At 39.2% G+C, this 18,583-nt stretch overlaps 1 protein-coding gene across 1 annotated transcript in view; it reads left to right on the top strand.

Annotated features, from left to right (window-relative positions):
* Window positions 1–18,583, top strand: part of NUAK1 (NUAK family kinase 1) — a 48,800-nt gene that overhangs the window by 14,812 nt on the left and 15,405 nt on the right. The window contains exon 2 of the mRNA XM_033162621.1: window positions 8,599–8,719. Within this exon, the coding sequence (XP_033018512.1) occupies window positions 8,599–8,719 (121 nt within the window). The remainder of the gene's footprint in view (window positions 1–8,598; window positions 8,720–18,583) is intronic.

The following is an 18,583-nucleotide window of genomic DNA, read 5'->3' as shown; positions in this document are numbered from 1 at the left end:
TGCAAAGGGGTCACCTGGTTCTAGGTGACATGCCTGCACCCTCCTGTTCAGGCAAGTGTTCAGTTGCTACCACTTCCTTTCCCCCCAAAAAACCTGAGATTACAGTATTTATTTGAAGTATGCTGGTTTGAGAGCTGTACTGACTTGTGCCTCTGATTTATCTAAAGCACAGGTGTAATACAGGAAGAAGTGGCAGTGTTTCTTATACAGCACAATAAATATGACTCCAGATTGAGCTCACCTGGAGCAGCAGCACTAATAATGTCAACTCAGAACTAATCAATCATACCTTCTCTTTCAAGCCATAAGGCTGGCAATACACAGAAAACACTTTAGCCACTCCCATCTTTCAAGGGCTGGATACTTTACGAAAATAAACAATAAAGACAGTTGTTTCTTAGGAGTCGTTTAGGCAGAGCTTGGCTTTCTGGGATTGCTTGCAATTAAATATTTTTTGTTAGTTAAACCTTTCCCTAGAGGGTGTGTTCTGGGGGGGGGGGGGAGGCCTGTCTGCAAAATATGGCAAGTACCAAACAATGAGGGGATGTAATTCTGGCAGCAGGGCAATGCTTAGGAAGTACGTACTCAAATCCTGTTACCACCTAAGGGTGAGGGCAGAGGGTAGGAAGGGAGTTTACAAATGTACCTCCCATCCTTTGGCTTATGTAAGTGCAGCATAAATCCTCTGTTCTGAGTGCCTGGTTAGTTACACAGAATAGCTTTTGAGTCTGTGTATAACAGGGAGGCAAATCTCCCTCTTATTCAGTCACTAATTCCTCTTCTGTTGCTGAGTCACCACTGTTGATAGGATAATGTTACTTACAGCCAGAGAAATTGGCAGTGCAAAAGTGAAATGCATACACTCAGAAGCATCCTAGTTCTCGGCACAAGCTCAGAGTGTATCAGTTAATGCAAATAAAACTTTGATTTGACATTTATCATCTGCATTCAGGCCTTTTGGTGTCTGAGAAGGCAGCTTGCTTTCTTTCCTTTGCAAGCAGTGTCACGGTAGCAGTAAATCAGCTTTCGTTTTAGGAAATGATCTTTTTAAAATCATGTACTGTATTGGGAATCTAAACAGTGGAGCAGATTCTTGTAGTTGTGTCTGTATTGTCTGCAGTGATTTTACTTTTTTTAAAAAAAAGAAAGGAAAAGAAAAATATAATATACAGTACTGTATCTAGTCACCTGGTATACAAGTGAAATCTAAGGTGGCTGAATCACTTTCCTCAGGCACATGTACGTTATACTGTACTGTATTAGTTTTTCATTGCTTGTTGATGCCATGGGCTACAAACAATCTTTGGAAACATCTATTTTATTTATTTTTATTAGGTCAGATACAAGACTAAGTTAGTTGTATTTAGTTCCCCTTGAAATTGTGGGGTTTAAAATAACCCAGACTAGCTTTTTCCAGTTGTACTTGTGTAATTAGCTAGGAAGCTGCAAACATACCCCTGCTTACCTGGGAGTAAGAACCACTGAATTCAGTAGAGCTTTCTTCTGAGTAGACATGGTTATCATTGCACTGCAAGTTTAGCTCCAACACTCAAAATGTATCTGTAGTTATTCAACAACAAAAAGACACTTTAAAACTTATGAAAACATAGTAATTGTACAATTTCCTCTACAGTTTCACCTGTGCTTTCCCTTCAGTGTTGTAGGCCTCATCAAATAGAAGATATAAAATGTAATGAAAAAAGCAAATATGCAGTATGTAACTTGAAAAAGAAAGGAACATCAAGTCTTTAAAAGACAGGATCCCATGGTTTAAATCAGCAGGATCATCTTGGTTACAAATTGCCTCACTGATAGCTTGGTGTGAAGCACTGTACAGTAACTTCCTTGATTATTACTCTAAACAATGGGATTGGGCCACTTATAAATAACTAATTTGACTTTAGCGGCATGATTCTTGCTGAGGTTGCATTGCCATGGAGATGATCTGACTTAGATGGTCTGAACAGTAAATATTTTCAGATGATAGAACTATCCTGGCCTTAACTCTTGAAATCTTTACTCCTCCCTATTGAAGGAGAGCTCCTTAAACCTTTTTGTCCTTAAAGTAGGGTTGCCATATTTCAAAAAGTGAACTTTGGCCAAAGTTGTTGAGCTTTTTTTCGCAAAAAAACTCCAAAAAGGAAAAAGAAGTTTTTGAGCTATTTTTTTTAAGGACATGGGTTGGACATACACCTGGGTTCCCCCCGACACTTTTACCTATTTTTGGAAATTCCATCTGGACATATATTCGGGAAATTCTGGGTGTATGGCAGCCCTGTGTGACTTGTGGTTCAACACAACTTGGCATTCAGTGCTAGGATGGCCATACTTCTGCAGTGTAAATTAATGAGAGAATCGAGGATTATAAATAAACATACATATATAAGTAGTAATATCTATATATGGTGAAGGAGCTGCTATGCTATGAGACAAATTGGTTTTGTTTTTTTAAGGTTCTTTGTATGGTGCATTTTTAACATGTTTCACACTGACAGTTGCATACTTTCCTCCGTCAAGGGATTATGTTCTTCCTCTTACATTTCCCCATCCCACTCCCTTCTAGGCTAATTTACTGCAGCACAAACAGGTTGAAATTCCCTTTAGATCCCACCACTATTTTTTTTCATTAACAAGACAAATTGCCTTAAAACCCACAACTTTCTATAGGGGAAATTGTGTAGGGTGTTAGGGTGTTAAACCATTTTCTTTTTCACTATAGTGTCTTCAAAGTTAAATTCTGTTTACTCCTGGCCCGTAAGATGGAAAGTCTAAAAGGAGAGGAATGTTTCTTACTGCAATAGCACTAAATGAGCATAAACTTTTGGAACCGCCTTGAGCAATCCATGAAATATTTATAACTCTGCAAAACATTTGTAGCCATAAACAAAAATGTAGCCGTGTGAAATGTATTCATATTTTCCAACATTTCTTTTGTAAACTTAAAACAAGCAGACAAAACAAAAAACAGTATAACTACCTCAGTTAATTTATTGAAATCATTCAGTCCAAAAATTCAAAATGATGTGGAGGCATTGCATCAGTATGCCTTCACCTGTCAGAATCGCGGAGTGATGGGGGATTTAGATGTAATCTAGTCAAATCACTGCTGAGGCAGAAGACCCACTATTACAGCATCCCAGATAGGTAACCACTGTCATTATTGTTGCTTCAGTTTATATTCCATTTTTCTCCATGGCAATATACATAAGGTTATCAAAAGACCTGTGGTTGTCATACACGCAAATATGCTGTATCTGTGTTCAGGAGGCAGGGTGCATGTTTGTAAGCCCTATTCAGTGGCAGACCTTGGTGTCTCAGATTTCAATGGCACCCTGTGTGGTGCCAAAATTTGGCAACCCCGCTTCTCGCCTTCCTTTCTACACCATAGTTGTGGGGGCCCCAAAGACCCGCAGGCAAGACCCTAAACTTCTTCCCTCCTCCCAACATCTCTGTGTGCGCACTGTCTCCAGTCTCCCCCATGTCGAGTGGCGGCTTGCACTTGTGCTTGCTTGAACATGAGCAGAACAGCTTTGCACAGTTAGGGACCCTCCTTTATCAGGCCAGGGTCCCTGATTGTGTAGAGTTCTATTCACATTCAAGGAACTGTGAGTGCAAATCTACCCCACCCAACCTGGAGAAAGTTTGGGACTGAGCAAGAGGAGTGGCTTGCATAGGTATATTGGGGATGGGGCTTGCATTCACACCCCTGGCTCTTGTTCACAGGTAACAGCATGTTCAGATAACTGCTTGAAAGCATCTAATACTGTGATGTAGGTTAGGTCCGACGAAGAGTCGGACACGACTGAACAACAACAAGGTTAGGTTGGGACATAAATCCCCTTTCAGACTTTGAGCCACAGTAAAATGAACATGCACGGAGGGGACAATGGCACTGCGGCAGCAGGCTCCTCCCTGTCCTGTGCTCATAAGATGTTCGTAGCGACGCCACCATGTGGTTTAGCATTAGCTGTTTGTTCTCGAAATAAATAGATCCTCCCACCATTAGTGAAATGACAAAAATAGTAAATTCCATGCCCAGATGAAGCTAAATGGAAATTTTGTTATTTGACTAGACAAATAAATTTGAGACCGTAATTAAATGGTTCCCGATTTTCCTTGGTCATTACTGTCACAGCCCAAACTTCTTAAAAAAGCTTCACTGCATGATTTCATTAGAGATCGGTTGTATGTGTGAGTGAGCGGGTTATCCTACAGCAGGGGTCAGCAAACTTTTTCAGCAGGGGGCTGGTCCACTGTCCCTCAGACCTTGTGGGGGGCCGGATTATAATTTGGAATTTAAAAAAAAAAGAACGAATTCCTATGCCCCACAAATAACTCAGAGATGCATTTTAAATAAAAGGACACATTCTACTCATGTAAAAACACGCTGATTCCTGGACTGTCCGCGGGCCACATTTCGAAGGTGATTGGGCCACATCCGGTCCCCGGGCCTTAGTTTGGGGACCCCTGTCCTACAGTATGCAAGAAAGGCTCTAAGAATGTGCTGATCATAGAATCATAGAGTTGGAAGAGACCACAAGGGCCATCCAGTTATCTCTAAATTGCAATTTCAAATGAAAACAAATCGAAGTAAAAAAAAAAATAACTTTATTAGTTCCCACTTTATGATTGGTTTTTTTTTGCTATTCAGTGCACAGGGGGATATAGAACCTTGTAAGCTTTTGTCCTTCACTGAGTCAAAAAGTATTCACATTGGTGATTCTGTTCTGATTAATGTTTGAGTTTCTAGAGGGCAGAATTTCTTGTGGCAGTGGTAAATAAAAACATAAGCAATATTCTGTGCTTCCTAAAGGGGCAGAACAGCACCTTTTCTTATACAGACTTGAGTAGATCGTATGGGCGGTCTAACAAAAGCAATTTCTTGCCACTTCAATCTTTGTAAAAAGTTGTGATGAATAGTCTAAATTAATTTTTCTCCAAGAAAGAATCTGCTTGATGAACAAACACTTTCATAAGATGTCTTCCTTAAAGACAATAATAGCTACTTAGGTTTACACGATTCACGTCCATTATGCATAGCTCCTGGCATCAATCCCATCACTGAGATGTCAACAAAGGAAGGTTGCAAAATCTCTGGTATTAAAGTATAAACATACTTTTGAAAGGATTCTTTATTCTGAAAGTATTTGTGTTAAAATTCATTCATAAACAGAATTCTGTTAGTGGTATTTATGGTGCTTACAAGAAAGTTACTTAATGTTTTGATATTGTAATAAAACACATTTGGATCTTGTAGTGCTCTATTACTATTAAAAGCACCTTAATAATCTGACACTTACGAATATTATTTTTATTTGCGTAGCTGAAGCCATTACAAACCTTACAGTTATAGGTGAATATGCTTACATATCTCAATAAAAGTGATTTTAAATAGTTGAATCAAATCCTCAGCAGTCGGATTAGTTTATATTTTCAATAAATAAATAAAACATAAGTACTATATTGCCTTAGTTCTATTGAAGGATGAGTCTTACTCTTAATGACAATCAGGACCATAGACAACACAACTGCATTAAAAAAGGAAGGATTTGTAAATATAACAGTTATGTGACTTATCATTTTGATTATGTCTTTTCAGAATGAGGGATGGTTTTGTGTGTGTGTGTTTGGTAGAGTATCCAGTTTATGCAGCTTTCTCCTATAAGCTGGTCCTATTTGGCCTGGATCCAAATGCACTGTTTTGCATTCACTGGATAGTATGATTCCCCCACTGACCCTAGATGGTGAAGAATTTGCTCCCTTATGTGTTTGACAACAAGGTCCATTTAAAATTCTTTTCGAGAGCCAAATGCAGGGCTGTTTAATACTAAGCATCTTTTTTATCAATGTCTATATTTATTTTTCCCAGGAATGCATGTGCTGGTCCAAAAGCCACCCACATCCTCCTTTCATGCAGAGCATATATGCACTTGCAGCCTCTCCCGAGGAACAAAATGAGAGAAAGAAAAGCCAAGCTTTGTTTGCCAGCTGAAACTGCCTTCCAACCCTTTGGAATTTCTTAAGCATTTGTTCCTCGTTCTTACGATGATTAAAATTGCATCCAGCCTTGCTAAAAAGAAGGCTGCTCAGCCTTAAAGCTTTGCTTTAAGAAAGAAAGAAATAGCTTAACTTTGAGACCTTTCCATATGAAAACTCCTCTCTCAACTTTCCTCTTAGCACTTCTAGTACTAATGCAATGCTAGCAGTTTTCTATTAGTTCCTCATGAAGCAAGGGGGGAAACCTTGCTAAAGATGGATAACTGTATTTATGCTGGGAATAAATAAAAGTACTCAATCTTTGCCACTTTCTTTTCAAAAATGTGATGATCAACTTTAGTGTTAAAGTGGGGAAAGATACAGCCTTAAAGTGTCTTTTAAAAAGTAAGGCTTGCCAAATGATGGGGATTGTAGCAAGCTTTGTTAATATCTGCCACTTTTAAAACAACATGGAGGGAGTACATTAGTGAATTTCTGAGCTTCATTGATGTAGCAGGCCAGTACTCAACATCTAATGATGATTTGCTACCATTCATACTCTATCTGGATGGTTCATGTTCCGTCATGTTGCCTGATTTGATCTCTGCAGCCATTTATATGCTTGTCTTTCACTGGGAACACACACTCCCATGTGGCTTTTAGACTGTGAATTTGTGATTCAAGTTTGGCTATTGTTTCCTCTGTTCCCACAGTTCCTTTTGGAAAGACATCTACTCCCATGATTTAGGAAGGATGCAGGAAGGATATGGTTACTGAATGATTGCATTAGTGCTGCAGAGAACATGAAATGTAGGGTTCAGAGAGCAATGATGGCATCTAGAATTTTTTTCAGTTCATTCTGGAATCATAAGTGCAAAGAATTACCGGTATTTTAGCTTGGAGGAGAGTTGCTTGTTAAGGGCAAAAGATTATGATGGAAATCGATCTTGAGTTGGTAGGTCATATTGCTATTTTATTTTTACTTACGCTGCATAATCAGTGTACAAGATGTTATGCAAATAAGGGTCCTGCCACAAGGAGCTTTCGGTCTGAATTTTCACAGTGAGGGAGGGAGTGATGATAGAGACAGGGTAAGAACCAGGGATACACATGCATTTGCAAGGCACCCAGGCTTGATTGTACAGTAATTAGGAATATAGGATTTTCCCTATCCTTTGTTGTTCCTGTAGTTCACTCCTCCCTCTGGGGCACTGCTCCTTGATTCTGGTTTAATTTGAAAAATGTCCAAGCTTAATTTTGGAATTGGAGCATGCAGAGTCTACCCCAGCTTCTAGTTCACTTGCATTTTTCTCCATTCTGTGTTATTGATGTGCTTGTACACTTGGATAAAGCATTGATAAAAACAAACAAACAAACAAAACATTTTTTATGTGATCGTATGCAAGACTACATTAATATACATTTCATGCAGCATTTTACTGATGCACCCATATGTCTGGAGGAGTGTTCCAACACCCTGCTCATTGCAGGAACATGTGTTAATAAATATCTGTACAATCACATTAATGTTTGTGGTGTTTAATCAATGTACACAACAGCTCTTGTACTTGTAACATACTGTACTTAAAGCAATTTGAATGTTATGCTCACTGAGATTTTTCTTGTGATAAACGAAACTATGAATAATTCCTGATATACCAGTTCTACTTCGGTAATATGACTGGATGAATCAAATTCAGAAATCCAAAGAGAAATTAAGGTGAAGAGCATTTTGGAGAATGTGGGAATTGGAGATTTTAAATATGTTAACCAGCACTTTGAATTGGGCCCAAGATAAACCAAGAGCCAAGGGTTATAACGTAGTGATTTGCTCTAAATATGGGTGGTTGTCGGCACCCTGATCACAATATCCTGCACCAGTTGTAGCTTCTAAAGATAGCCAACAATAGATATACATGCTCATCTTCCTTAATAGATCTTGTTAGTTTTCCAGACCAACACTTACCACTCAGCTGTATTATGCAAACTAATTGCCAGTTTTGAAAATGGCTTTGAATAACCTAGGAGCAAAACAGGTGATAAAACAATTTCATCAAATGCTGTAACTGCTCTATAAAACATTATTTCTGACAACTTAGGGCATTTTCACAAATGGCATTGCAATTCCCCACTCTTGTAGACAGAATAAAGTTTCACATTGGTTAAAATGCACAATTAATTTTAAAGCGTGTCTTTTTAACTTTTTATTCTGCATTTATCATCATTTAGAGTTAATGCACTGCAAATCATAATGTGCTCTTAGTACTTCTAACACACTTAGGTTGATAAGTTTACATCAAGAGTTAGCTTGGCCTAAATTTGTCCCCATTATATTCTAACACTAACTTACACTTACTCTGTGTGTGTTTTGAAAATGCAGTCTGTAGAAATGAATGGCTATGCAAATAAAGATCTCATACCCAGTGCTACCAGCTCTTAAAACGTGGGTTGTATTTGTCATGATACAAAAGGAAAGGGTTGAGGGCATGTATTGTAAACTTTATTTTGCTCATTCCATATTTTGCCAGCATCTAACATCTGTATTCATTTTCTGGGGTCCCCTAATGGATTACTTTCATCTGCTTTGTTCCAAGAGTAATACTCAATTTCCTGAATTTATAGGTTGCAATAAAATCCATCCGTAAGGACAAAATTAAGGATGAACAAGATATGGTTCACATCAGACGGGAGATTGAGATCATGTCATCTCTCAGCCATCCTCATATCATCACTATATATGAAGGTTAGTGACTGGTATTCTTTTCATCATCTGTACCATTTACTCATTCAGTTCTATATTTCTTATATCCTTTTACATCAGGGGTCCTCTAAAACCTTTTTTTCCTACCTACTTGTAAGAAAATGTGCTTATTTATTTAATATCATAAAAGTTCATTGTACACGAATAATAATGTAGTAAAAAATATTTTCCATCCCACTATGTTGATATTGTCGATATATACCAGTCATTATGGTGTTTGGGAACCTGTAGGAAGAAAATCAAGTGCTCATATTGCTTTTCTACCTTAGGAGGTGGTTAATAGGATCTTTTTGCCAGCTCCGCCACCAGGACGTTCCATTCAAAAGCATTCCATTCCATTACTGCTGCACTTCTATTTTGTCAGGTTAGTCTGGCAAAAGTGTAATAGGTAGTTGTCATGGAAGCATCTTGTCACTATATAGTTGGCAGAGGAACTGTGATGCAAAACCTGGCATTAATTACGTATTCACTGTCCCATAAGTAAATGAGGTGATCTCACTCTAGATCATTGTTATGGATTTTGAGTTTTTATTTTGTGTTTATGTTGTAAACTGCCTTGTGAACTTCAGATGAAGGGTGGTGTATAAATTTCATAAATGATGATGAATAAATGATGGTGATGATGATATTGTAACCAAAATTTTCCTATTGGTTCCTGAGATCACAGAACAAGTTTTCATCTAAGTCTGGGTACAACTGAGCATCCTTTTGAATCAGGATAGCAGACTGAACTTTTCAGAACTGCATTGCTTTTTTGATGTCTTAGACTTGAGCAATGAGTTGCGGTTGCTAGTATTTAATAAACAAAAACTGTCATTCATTGTTAACTAGAAATACCATTAAGTGTGAAATAATATGCTAGCTTTAGATGCAGATTGAGAAGAAAGTTCATCATTAAGTTTCTCTTTAATCAAATGTGGTGCACATTGGTATGTCTTTGGGCCTCTGTGGAGGTATACTTTTGTGTCTCAGCCACACTGATGAATAATGGGAAAGGGGCATATTTTAATCTGCAATTAAAGCTTTACTTATTCAGTAAATCAGTTAAAACTCATACAGCTTTAATGGAAACCCTATTCTGACAGCTGATACCAATGATTTAAACAAGGAATTGCTTGGAATCATGTTGCAGTATCACATATTGAGTTGTTCAAATAAATGTTCTGTTAGTTGAAAGGAGATGAATATCTGACTTTTTTTTATTAAAATCTTAATAGGATTTCTAAACAGGGAAAGGGAGGACTTCTGCGCTAGCACAAGGGTTGCAAATGGAGCACATTTTTCTGAATGTAGACTGGAACTACCCAAACACACAGACACAGAGACACACACACATACACACACACAGCACTGCAACTGTTTGTCTCTCCAATGCAGTTAAACTACTGAACAGTCTGAACCTATGCAGAGTTGGGCATGGCCAATCTTATTGATTTCAGCGGTGTGCATAACAACATAGGAAATGGCTTACATTTAAAGATAAGCAAAAATAAAACAACACATGTTGAAGAAACCCTTTCCTCACCACTTTAATTATTATCCCAGGAGCAGAAAAAGATGGCTGTCTTTAGTGCAGAGGTACAGCTTTCTTCTTACACAGTGAATGAGTTTTGTCGTATATTTCATTACTTTCAAAATATAGCAGCCTCAGCTCCTCTTGAATTCTTAAGCAGCATTATTTCCTTTAAACATTTTAAACAATACTATAATCTTTTTGCATTGATTCATCAGCCAGTAGTTTATCCTGCAGAGAGGTTTTATGTAACCTTTGCATCAGGAATGGAGAAACTGACACTCCAGCTGTTTGACTCCCACTCCCATCAGTCCTAAGCAGTATGACCAATGGCCAGGGATGATGGCAGACAGGACTCATTAACACCTGGAACGCCAAAGGTTCCCCATCCTTGTTTTAGAAGGCATTGGGTGGAGTTGAAGAATCTATGGCCTTTCAGGTACTACTGGACTTCAACTCCCAGCATGGGATAGGTTGAAGGTTGGTGCTGCGTCTGGTAACATTGAAGACTACTGGTTAATGGATGTATCGAGATTTCCTGGTGTGAGCGCTATTTTTTGCTGTAAGGTTTTTGTATCAAAATTTCAAACATGTGCTTTCCTTAAACAGGATCCATGTTTGGGTACCCTTTTGACCTTGTTTGGCTAAAGGTGATTAACCTCTGCATTTGTCAACTCAATGTCAATACAAACCAATCGTTTTCAATGGTGGCCAAAAATCCACATGTATGTAAACAGGCTTTCTTGTTTCAGAATTCTTTTTGTAACTTGATCAAAATGAATTTATCTCCTGGATTATCTGCAGGAGGCAGATCCGCAGTTTGGAATCAGGAGAAATTCCATCCTCTCCACAGGACTCTAATTGGCAGCCTTTTGACTGCAGCTGGAAGGGAAGTGCTTTCAAGTAATTTTTAAGGACTAAGTAGATTAAACTTACTTTTCCAGAAGTGTTCTGATTTTCAGAACATAAATTTTAACTTAAAAAGCAAAGCTCTTTTTACCTTTTACCCCCTGAAATCCCTATGTTCAAGAGTTGAATTTTTTTGAGCGGAAACATTATTCTGTGGACATGCTAACCTCAGAAAACTGTCCCATCTGGCAGCACTTTATATAAGTTTAAAACCTGAAAACAAATGTAGCCTGAAGTTCCTTATTCCTACACAGCCATCTTAGCAGTTAGAATACTTTCAACCCTGGAAATTTCCTTCTTAGTTCCATTGTATGATGGCTGTGTGAAAAATAAATGTTTAAAGAAGCTAATATGTGCTAAATAGTACAGCAGAAATGAATTCAAATCTAAAGTCCTGGCCTTGTAGTGGATTGATAAATATTCCCGGTATTGTGAGCCTGCTCCTACGTTCACATGATAAATAAACCACACTTTGCTGGATTTGGTACCACTGTAATCAGCCATACGAGATACAGTGGTACCTTGAGTTACAAACACCTCAGGGTTACAAACGCTTCAGGTTACAAACTCCACTACTCTGGAAGAGTTACCTCGAGTTGAGTACTTTGCCCCAGGATGAGAACGGAAATCGTGTGCCGGCAGCAAGAGGCCCCTTTAGCGAAAGAATGCCTCTATTTAAGAACAGTTTCAGGTTAAGGACAGACCTCTGGAACGAATTGAATTCGTAACTAGAGGTGTCACTGTATTCTATTGGTACAGGAAGACGTAAAACCAAATTGCCAGAAATGCATACCCCCATAATTTTGTATCTGAATTTTTATGCTTTGAGCAAAAGAGTAAATGCAAGAGTGTAAGCCAGATTTGGCAAAGACCAAATCTGGAAGTACCGGTTATTTGTAAGTCTCAAAGCATGGTGTGAAACCATTTTGTGCAGCAACCTTGCTAAAGTTAAGCTAGTCTGGATCAGATCAATGCCTGGATATGAATAAGCAATGTCTGCCTAGGAGCTCTGTGTACATTGTCTTGGGATCCTCACTGGAAGAAAGCTGGGATACTAATTAACCCATTGAAATTGTTGCGATTTAATTTATTTCATTTCTAAAGCTTATTGAAAACTTTTTGCTAAGATGGTCCCAAAGCAGTTTATAATATGATAATACTAACAACACCAACCATTAAAACAAAATACAACTAAAAGCCATAAGATAACAATATCGTAATGCAAGGAATTAGAACCACCGGAGCATGCCAACCAGAATCTCCAAAGTGCTGAATGAAAAGAAACTTGTTGATTAGGCAATGGAAGCCCCTCAATGGTGTTGCCACTCATTCTCAGGGAGCAAATTCTAGAGTCTGGGCATGATAATAAAATGCCCAGTCTTTGGTCCCAATACAACATGCAACATGCAACAGTGGTACTGCAAGAAGCATGCACACACCCTGCCCCACCAGAGCAGGTTGATATGGGGAGAGGCACTCCATCAAATGCCTAGGTCCTAAGTCCTTCAGGGCTTGGTATGCTAATATTAACACCTTAAATTGGGCATGGTAACATAGGCAGCCAGTGCAGATAATGTAAAACCAGTGTAAGATGGCTCCGCACTGGAGGACTCATTCATATCCTGAGGTGGTACTCTGGACTAGCTGCAGTTTCTTTACCATCTTTAAGAGTAGCCCTCCATTGAGTGCAGTGCACTGATGTCACTGATCCCCAAATTCTATGATTACCATACCCAGTGGCTTCAGATAGATGTCAAATAGCAATAGGAGAAACATGGCAGGACCCAGCAGCATTACTGCCAGGGAACTGAGCAGAAGTCACACAATGCTGCTCTGTGGAAACAGTTGTCCAGGTACTCCGTGGGGCTGAGGTGTAGATCATTTAACAGACTGAAGACTACTTCGCATAAATGGAAGGTACATATAAAGTACCAGGCTTGTTAATTTACATGGGGATGACATGTTGAACGTAATTCTTTCTATTGCCATTCTAGATTTTAAAAATGAAAAAAAAACACATACCATTCCACTCTGAATGCCCATGGTCTGATGCAGAAGTGTCTTTTCTCTGACTAAAATGTGCATATAAAAACAACAAAGATGCGGAAACTTTTGACATTTGTCCTCAATGTATTCAATGCAGAATGCCGATTGTTTGATTTTGTTACTTTATCATTAGCAACACCATCTAACTACAGTTATCTAACCCACATCCTTTTTATTTCAGCCTTTGGCTTTAACTATATTATTTCCATTGTTTACATTTGATAACACCCAAGATTATAATATAGATTTTCCTAGAGGCTAGTGATTAGGAATTGAAGTAATATAAACTAAACTAACCTCTAGAGTCTCACGCTCCATAGTCCTTGACTTCCTTGCATTCAATATACTTTAACACCTAAATAATACTCACTTGTTGTAAGGAGGCCAGGCTATGAAAGTGGGGGGAAAGCTAGCACAACACACAGCTAACACAAAAGAATTTGTGTTCTTTTCTAAATACTCTTTTTATGTTATACACTGTGACCCAGCATGGGCCTCCTAGAGCTAGGCCCCATTCACATATTTCTCTTGCTTCAGGAATCTCTGAAACAAGCAGTATAACAAAATTCAGAAGGTATTCTTTTTATTACCCAGTATTCTTCATTTAGTTGAGGCAGTCTCTGATTCTCACAAAGTAAGGAGAATATCCTTTCTGGCCACAATTAAGGATTAGAATAGCCACACTGTAGCTCAAGTATCCTCAGATTCAGTGGGGTGGACTTTACATGCAATGCAATTTTAATAGCTTCCAGTTTATATCCAGTAAACTGGATTATATGATTGGGTAAACTGGCAACGACCATGATAGGACAAAAAGGTGTGTTTGTGTGTTGTGCCTGATTTGGTTGGCTAAATAGCACCATTATCATTTCCCCTTTAAAATTATGCTTAAACTTAATATGTTTTATTGGATTTGGATACTATGTGTTAACAGGGAAAATATTTGTCTGTGTGTCATTAATTTAAGACTCCTGCAATTTAATCACTTACTTAACAATTTTTTTGGTGTTGTTTTTTTTTGGTCAGTGTAATTTAAAGCAAAGAGATGCGGGTGGCACTGTGGTCTAAACCACAGAGCCTAGGGCTTGCCGGTCAGAAGGTTGGCTGTTCGAATCCCCACAACAGGGTGAACTTCCTTTGCTCGGTCCCTGCTCCTGCCAACCTAGCAGTTCGAAAGCATGCCAGTGCAAGTAGATAAATAGGTATCACTCCGGTGGTGTGTAATTTAAAGCAAAGGCCTAGAAATGCTTTTCACTTAGATCTGAGTAGATGGCATACAACCGATTTTAGATCTTGTGAATGGTTTCCCATTATTCAGATGTATTATTTTTAAAACAACAACAACAACAAAACTTTAAACTGAATAGTTTTCAGATGATTTTATTGAATGAGAAGGTTATTCTATCATCTGTCCCTAAAATTAAAGACCAACTCACTTGCTGCTCTGAATTGGCTGACCTTTAATAAAAGACCACTTTGTATCATTGCAAAGGTACTTCTGTCTGCTGCTGTAAGGAGGGTAATAAAAATACCACTTTATGGAAAGACACCAGATGGAAGGAATGTCAACATACTGGAACTAATTTAGGAGATTGCTCTGATATAGAGCAAAGGCACGAGGAGAATTCAGATGGTTCCAATGTGAAGAGATTGGCTGCCTCTCTTAAAACAACAAACTAAAATTCTTATCCTGGGGTTACATGTAAACGGAAAGCATTCAGTCCTCAAGGTGGATGTCGGTTTAGAAAAATACCGTACAACTACAGCTTTTATTCTCAATTTAGGATTCCAGAAACAGAAATAAAGTGGGACGTGGGAATAGTTTTACTCCCATTTTAAATGTATACAAACAAACAGTTGTAAAAAACCTAGCCAGTGCGTAAAAGATGTAGCCAAAATAATGTATAGCTTTTTTATTTGTTTTTCTTAGGCTGTGCTTGTCCCATCAGTATACACATACTGTTTCTACCTTTTCACATATAAACTTTGATAATCTATTTTCAGCTTGCCTCACAAGTGTTTCTACTTTTTCATGAGCAAGTATGTTTTTAAGAGGAAAATTATGCCTCATTGGATGCAGTGAAATTCCAAAGTTCTGAACAAGAAGAGAAGTCTGTGTACTAGCAAGGTTTCTTTCGAAGTTTAGAGCTCTGAATAGAAGCTGAACTCATCATTTCAAGCCTTCTAAATATAGCTGACAAAATACATCCAGGAGTTATGATAGTACAAGGAGATGTGATGGAGAATAATGGATTGAGATGTTACAAAATGTACTTCAGTTCAGACACATCTTTGCTAACGAGCATGGAAATTCTTCCCCAGTTTTACATTCCAATCCCAAGTCAAAACCACCTGGCCACAAACACGATCTTTTTTAAAAATAAAAAAATACCAATATCAGAATAAACAAACACATTTGTTATTAGAATTAAGGGGAGGAAGTTAATATAGTGATTGTTTGAACATAAACACTTTCTTCTAGTTGTATAAAGACCTAACTTTCTACTGGAAACCACTGAAAGGTACATACACACACTCCACAGGGAAACTGCATACAGAGCTGAAGGTTCCTGCCTTAAGCCCCAGTGGAAAAAACCACATTTCTAGGGAGAAGATGTTCCAGACATGACCTAATAGCACACCCTCCTATGCAATCTTGTCCAGTAGTGAACCCCCTAGAGGAGAAGTAGTCTCTTGGGATCAGGGGTCAGCAACCTTTTTCAGCCGTGGGCTGGTCCACCATCTCTCAGACCATGTGGTATGCCGGACTATATTTTGGAAATAAATAAATAAAATGAACAAATCCCTATGCCCCACAAATAACCCAGAGATGCATTTTAAATAAAAGCACACATTCTACTCATGTGGGGTGCCTCAGGGTTCCGTCTTCTCCCCCATGCTTTTTAATATCTATATGAAGCTGCTGGGAGAGATCATCAGGGGGTTTGGGCTGGGTGTTCATCAGTATGCAGATGGCACCCAGCTCTACCTCTCTTTTAAATCAGAACCAATGAAGGTGGTGAAGTCCCTGGAGACTGTTGGAGGATGGATGGTGGTGGCAAACAGATTGAGGTTGATGCACAGCCTGGGAGTCATTTTGGACTCACAGCTGTCCATGGAGGCGCAGGTTAATTCTGTGTCCAGGTCCATCTGGTACGCAGGCTGAGCCCACAGACTGTCTCGTCAAAGTGTTGCATGCTCTAGTTATCTCCCGCTTGGACTACTGCAATGCACTCTATGTGAGGCTACCTTTGAAAGTGACCTGGAAACTGCAATTAATCCAGAATGCGGCAGCTAGACTGGTGACTGGGAGTGGCTGCTGGGACCACATAACACCGGTCCTGAGAGACCTACATTGGTTCCCAGTATGTTTCCGAGCACAATTCAAAGTGTTGGTGCTTACCTTTAAAGTCCTAAACGGCCTCGGTCCTGTATATCTGAAGGAGCATCTCCACCTCCATCGCTCAGCCCGGACACTGAGATCCAGCGCCGAGGGTCTTCTGGCGGTTCCCTCATTGCGAGAAGCGAGATTACAGGGAACCAGACAGAGGGCCTTCTCGGTAGTGGCGCCCACCCTGTGGAACACCCTTCCATCAGACATCAAGGAAATAAACAGTTATGCTATTTTTAAAAGACATCTGAAGGCAGCCCTGTTTAGGGAAGTTTTTAATATTTAATGCTGTATTGTTTTAACACTTGTTTGGGAGCCGCCCAGAGTGGCTGAGGAAACTCAGCCAGATGGGCGGGGTACAAATAATAAATAATTTATTATTATTATTATGTAAAAACACCAGGCAGGCCCCACAAATAATCCAGAGATGAAAAGGACACTTTCTACTCATGTAAAAACACGCTGATTCCTGGACCATCCGCTGGCCGGATTGAGAAGGCGATTGGGCCACATCCAGCCCCCGGGCCTTAGGTTGCCTACTGCTGCTCTAGGGGTCTCATAGAGATTTTAGACAGAACTTGCAGGATCCTATGGGGAAAAGTGTGATCAGACTCTTTCAGGTGAGCAGGTTCATAGCACATTTTCTGAATAACATGCTGTGCATCATAGTTGCTGACTCCCAGTTGTGGAATGGTCCAGGGCAGTTTTACTTTGTCTGGCATTTCCATTTTAGCAAATGAAAAAGGGGGAGAAAGCCAAGCAGCCGTTCCTCATTAAATTTGTTTCTGTGAGCAAGGTGGTGGCAGCAACTGTGCAGAACTACTTTAGAAGCTGTCCCAGGTTTAGAATTACCTGCATTAGAATGGCAGGTCATAAATCAAATGTAGTAAAAATACAGAGGGAAATAAGCATTCCAAATAGTTATACTGAAGCAATTAGTCTATCATCAGCTTAAATATTAGGTCTCAAAAGGGCATAGCATTTATTTATCTCATAATTATTTGTAATAAATAATACTGTATCTAAACAAATGCATGTAAGTGTTAGGTGAATACCAGAACATCACTCAGTGTAGTGTTATAAATTACAGTATGGCATTATATGAGCACTGCAGTGATATTTCAAATTTGATGGAACAAATGTTTAACATGATGAAAGCCCTTCTCCAGGTACCTACATAGGTCTGTTGAGGAGAGACGATAGCTGTGTGACACAACACTCGCTTTGCATGTTGAAAAAAAAAGTTAAATCAGGGGTAGCACTAATTAAAGTATTTCAGGTAGCAGGGCCAGCTCTGCCAGAAATCTTGGAATGCTGTTGTCAGTCAACATAGATAGTACAGTGGTACCTCTGGTTGTGAACGGGATGCATTCCGGAGCCCCGTTCGCAACCTGAAGTGCCGAAACTGTGCACGCACGTGGCGCGATTTGGTGTTTCTGTGCAAGTGTGAAGTGCCGAACCCGGAAGTAACCCATTCTGGTACTTCCAGGTTCGGCGCATTCGTAACCCATGCCGAACGCAACCCGCAGCGAACGCAGCCCGAGGTATGACTGTACTTGCATATATGTGCAGTGCCTAGTATATTCTTATATAGTATTGGAACATTTGAATCTTGGAGTAATTAATTCACTCCAGTAAAATAAAAAGAATGTAAACTTCAGTGGCAACAAAGATTTCAGCGTGTGGCCCCGATCCGATCCATTCAGTCTGTTCTGTTAATGTCAGCTGAACTACTGTACTGTATAGTGACTAGATTGTGGCTAATACGCTCTTCTAGAAGGTGATATACTTTTTCTGTGCTTTTGCAATTTTGTTAAAAACTGTGCCTTAGTCATTTTTGTCAGTAAGGACTGGAGTAGGGTGATAAAATTACTTTAGCCTATCAATTTTGATGCTGCAGTCTAATCCGTCCACAGTCACCTCATATAGCTTCCAAAGTTCATTGTTAATGAGGATGTAATCACTGGAATGAATCAGTGCTTCACAA

This window comes from Lacerta agilis, chromosome 10 (assembly GCF_009819535.1).
Source record: "Lacerta agilis isolate rLacAgi1 chromosome 10, rLacAgi1.pri, whole genome shotgun sequence".
NCBI classification, from domain to species: domain Eukaryota; kingdom Metazoa; phylum Chordata; class Lepidosauria; order Squamata; family Lacertidae; genus Lacerta; species Lacerta agilis.
Note: the sequence above shows the minus strand (reverse complement) of the source record. Positions and strands in the feature narration are given on the sequence as shown.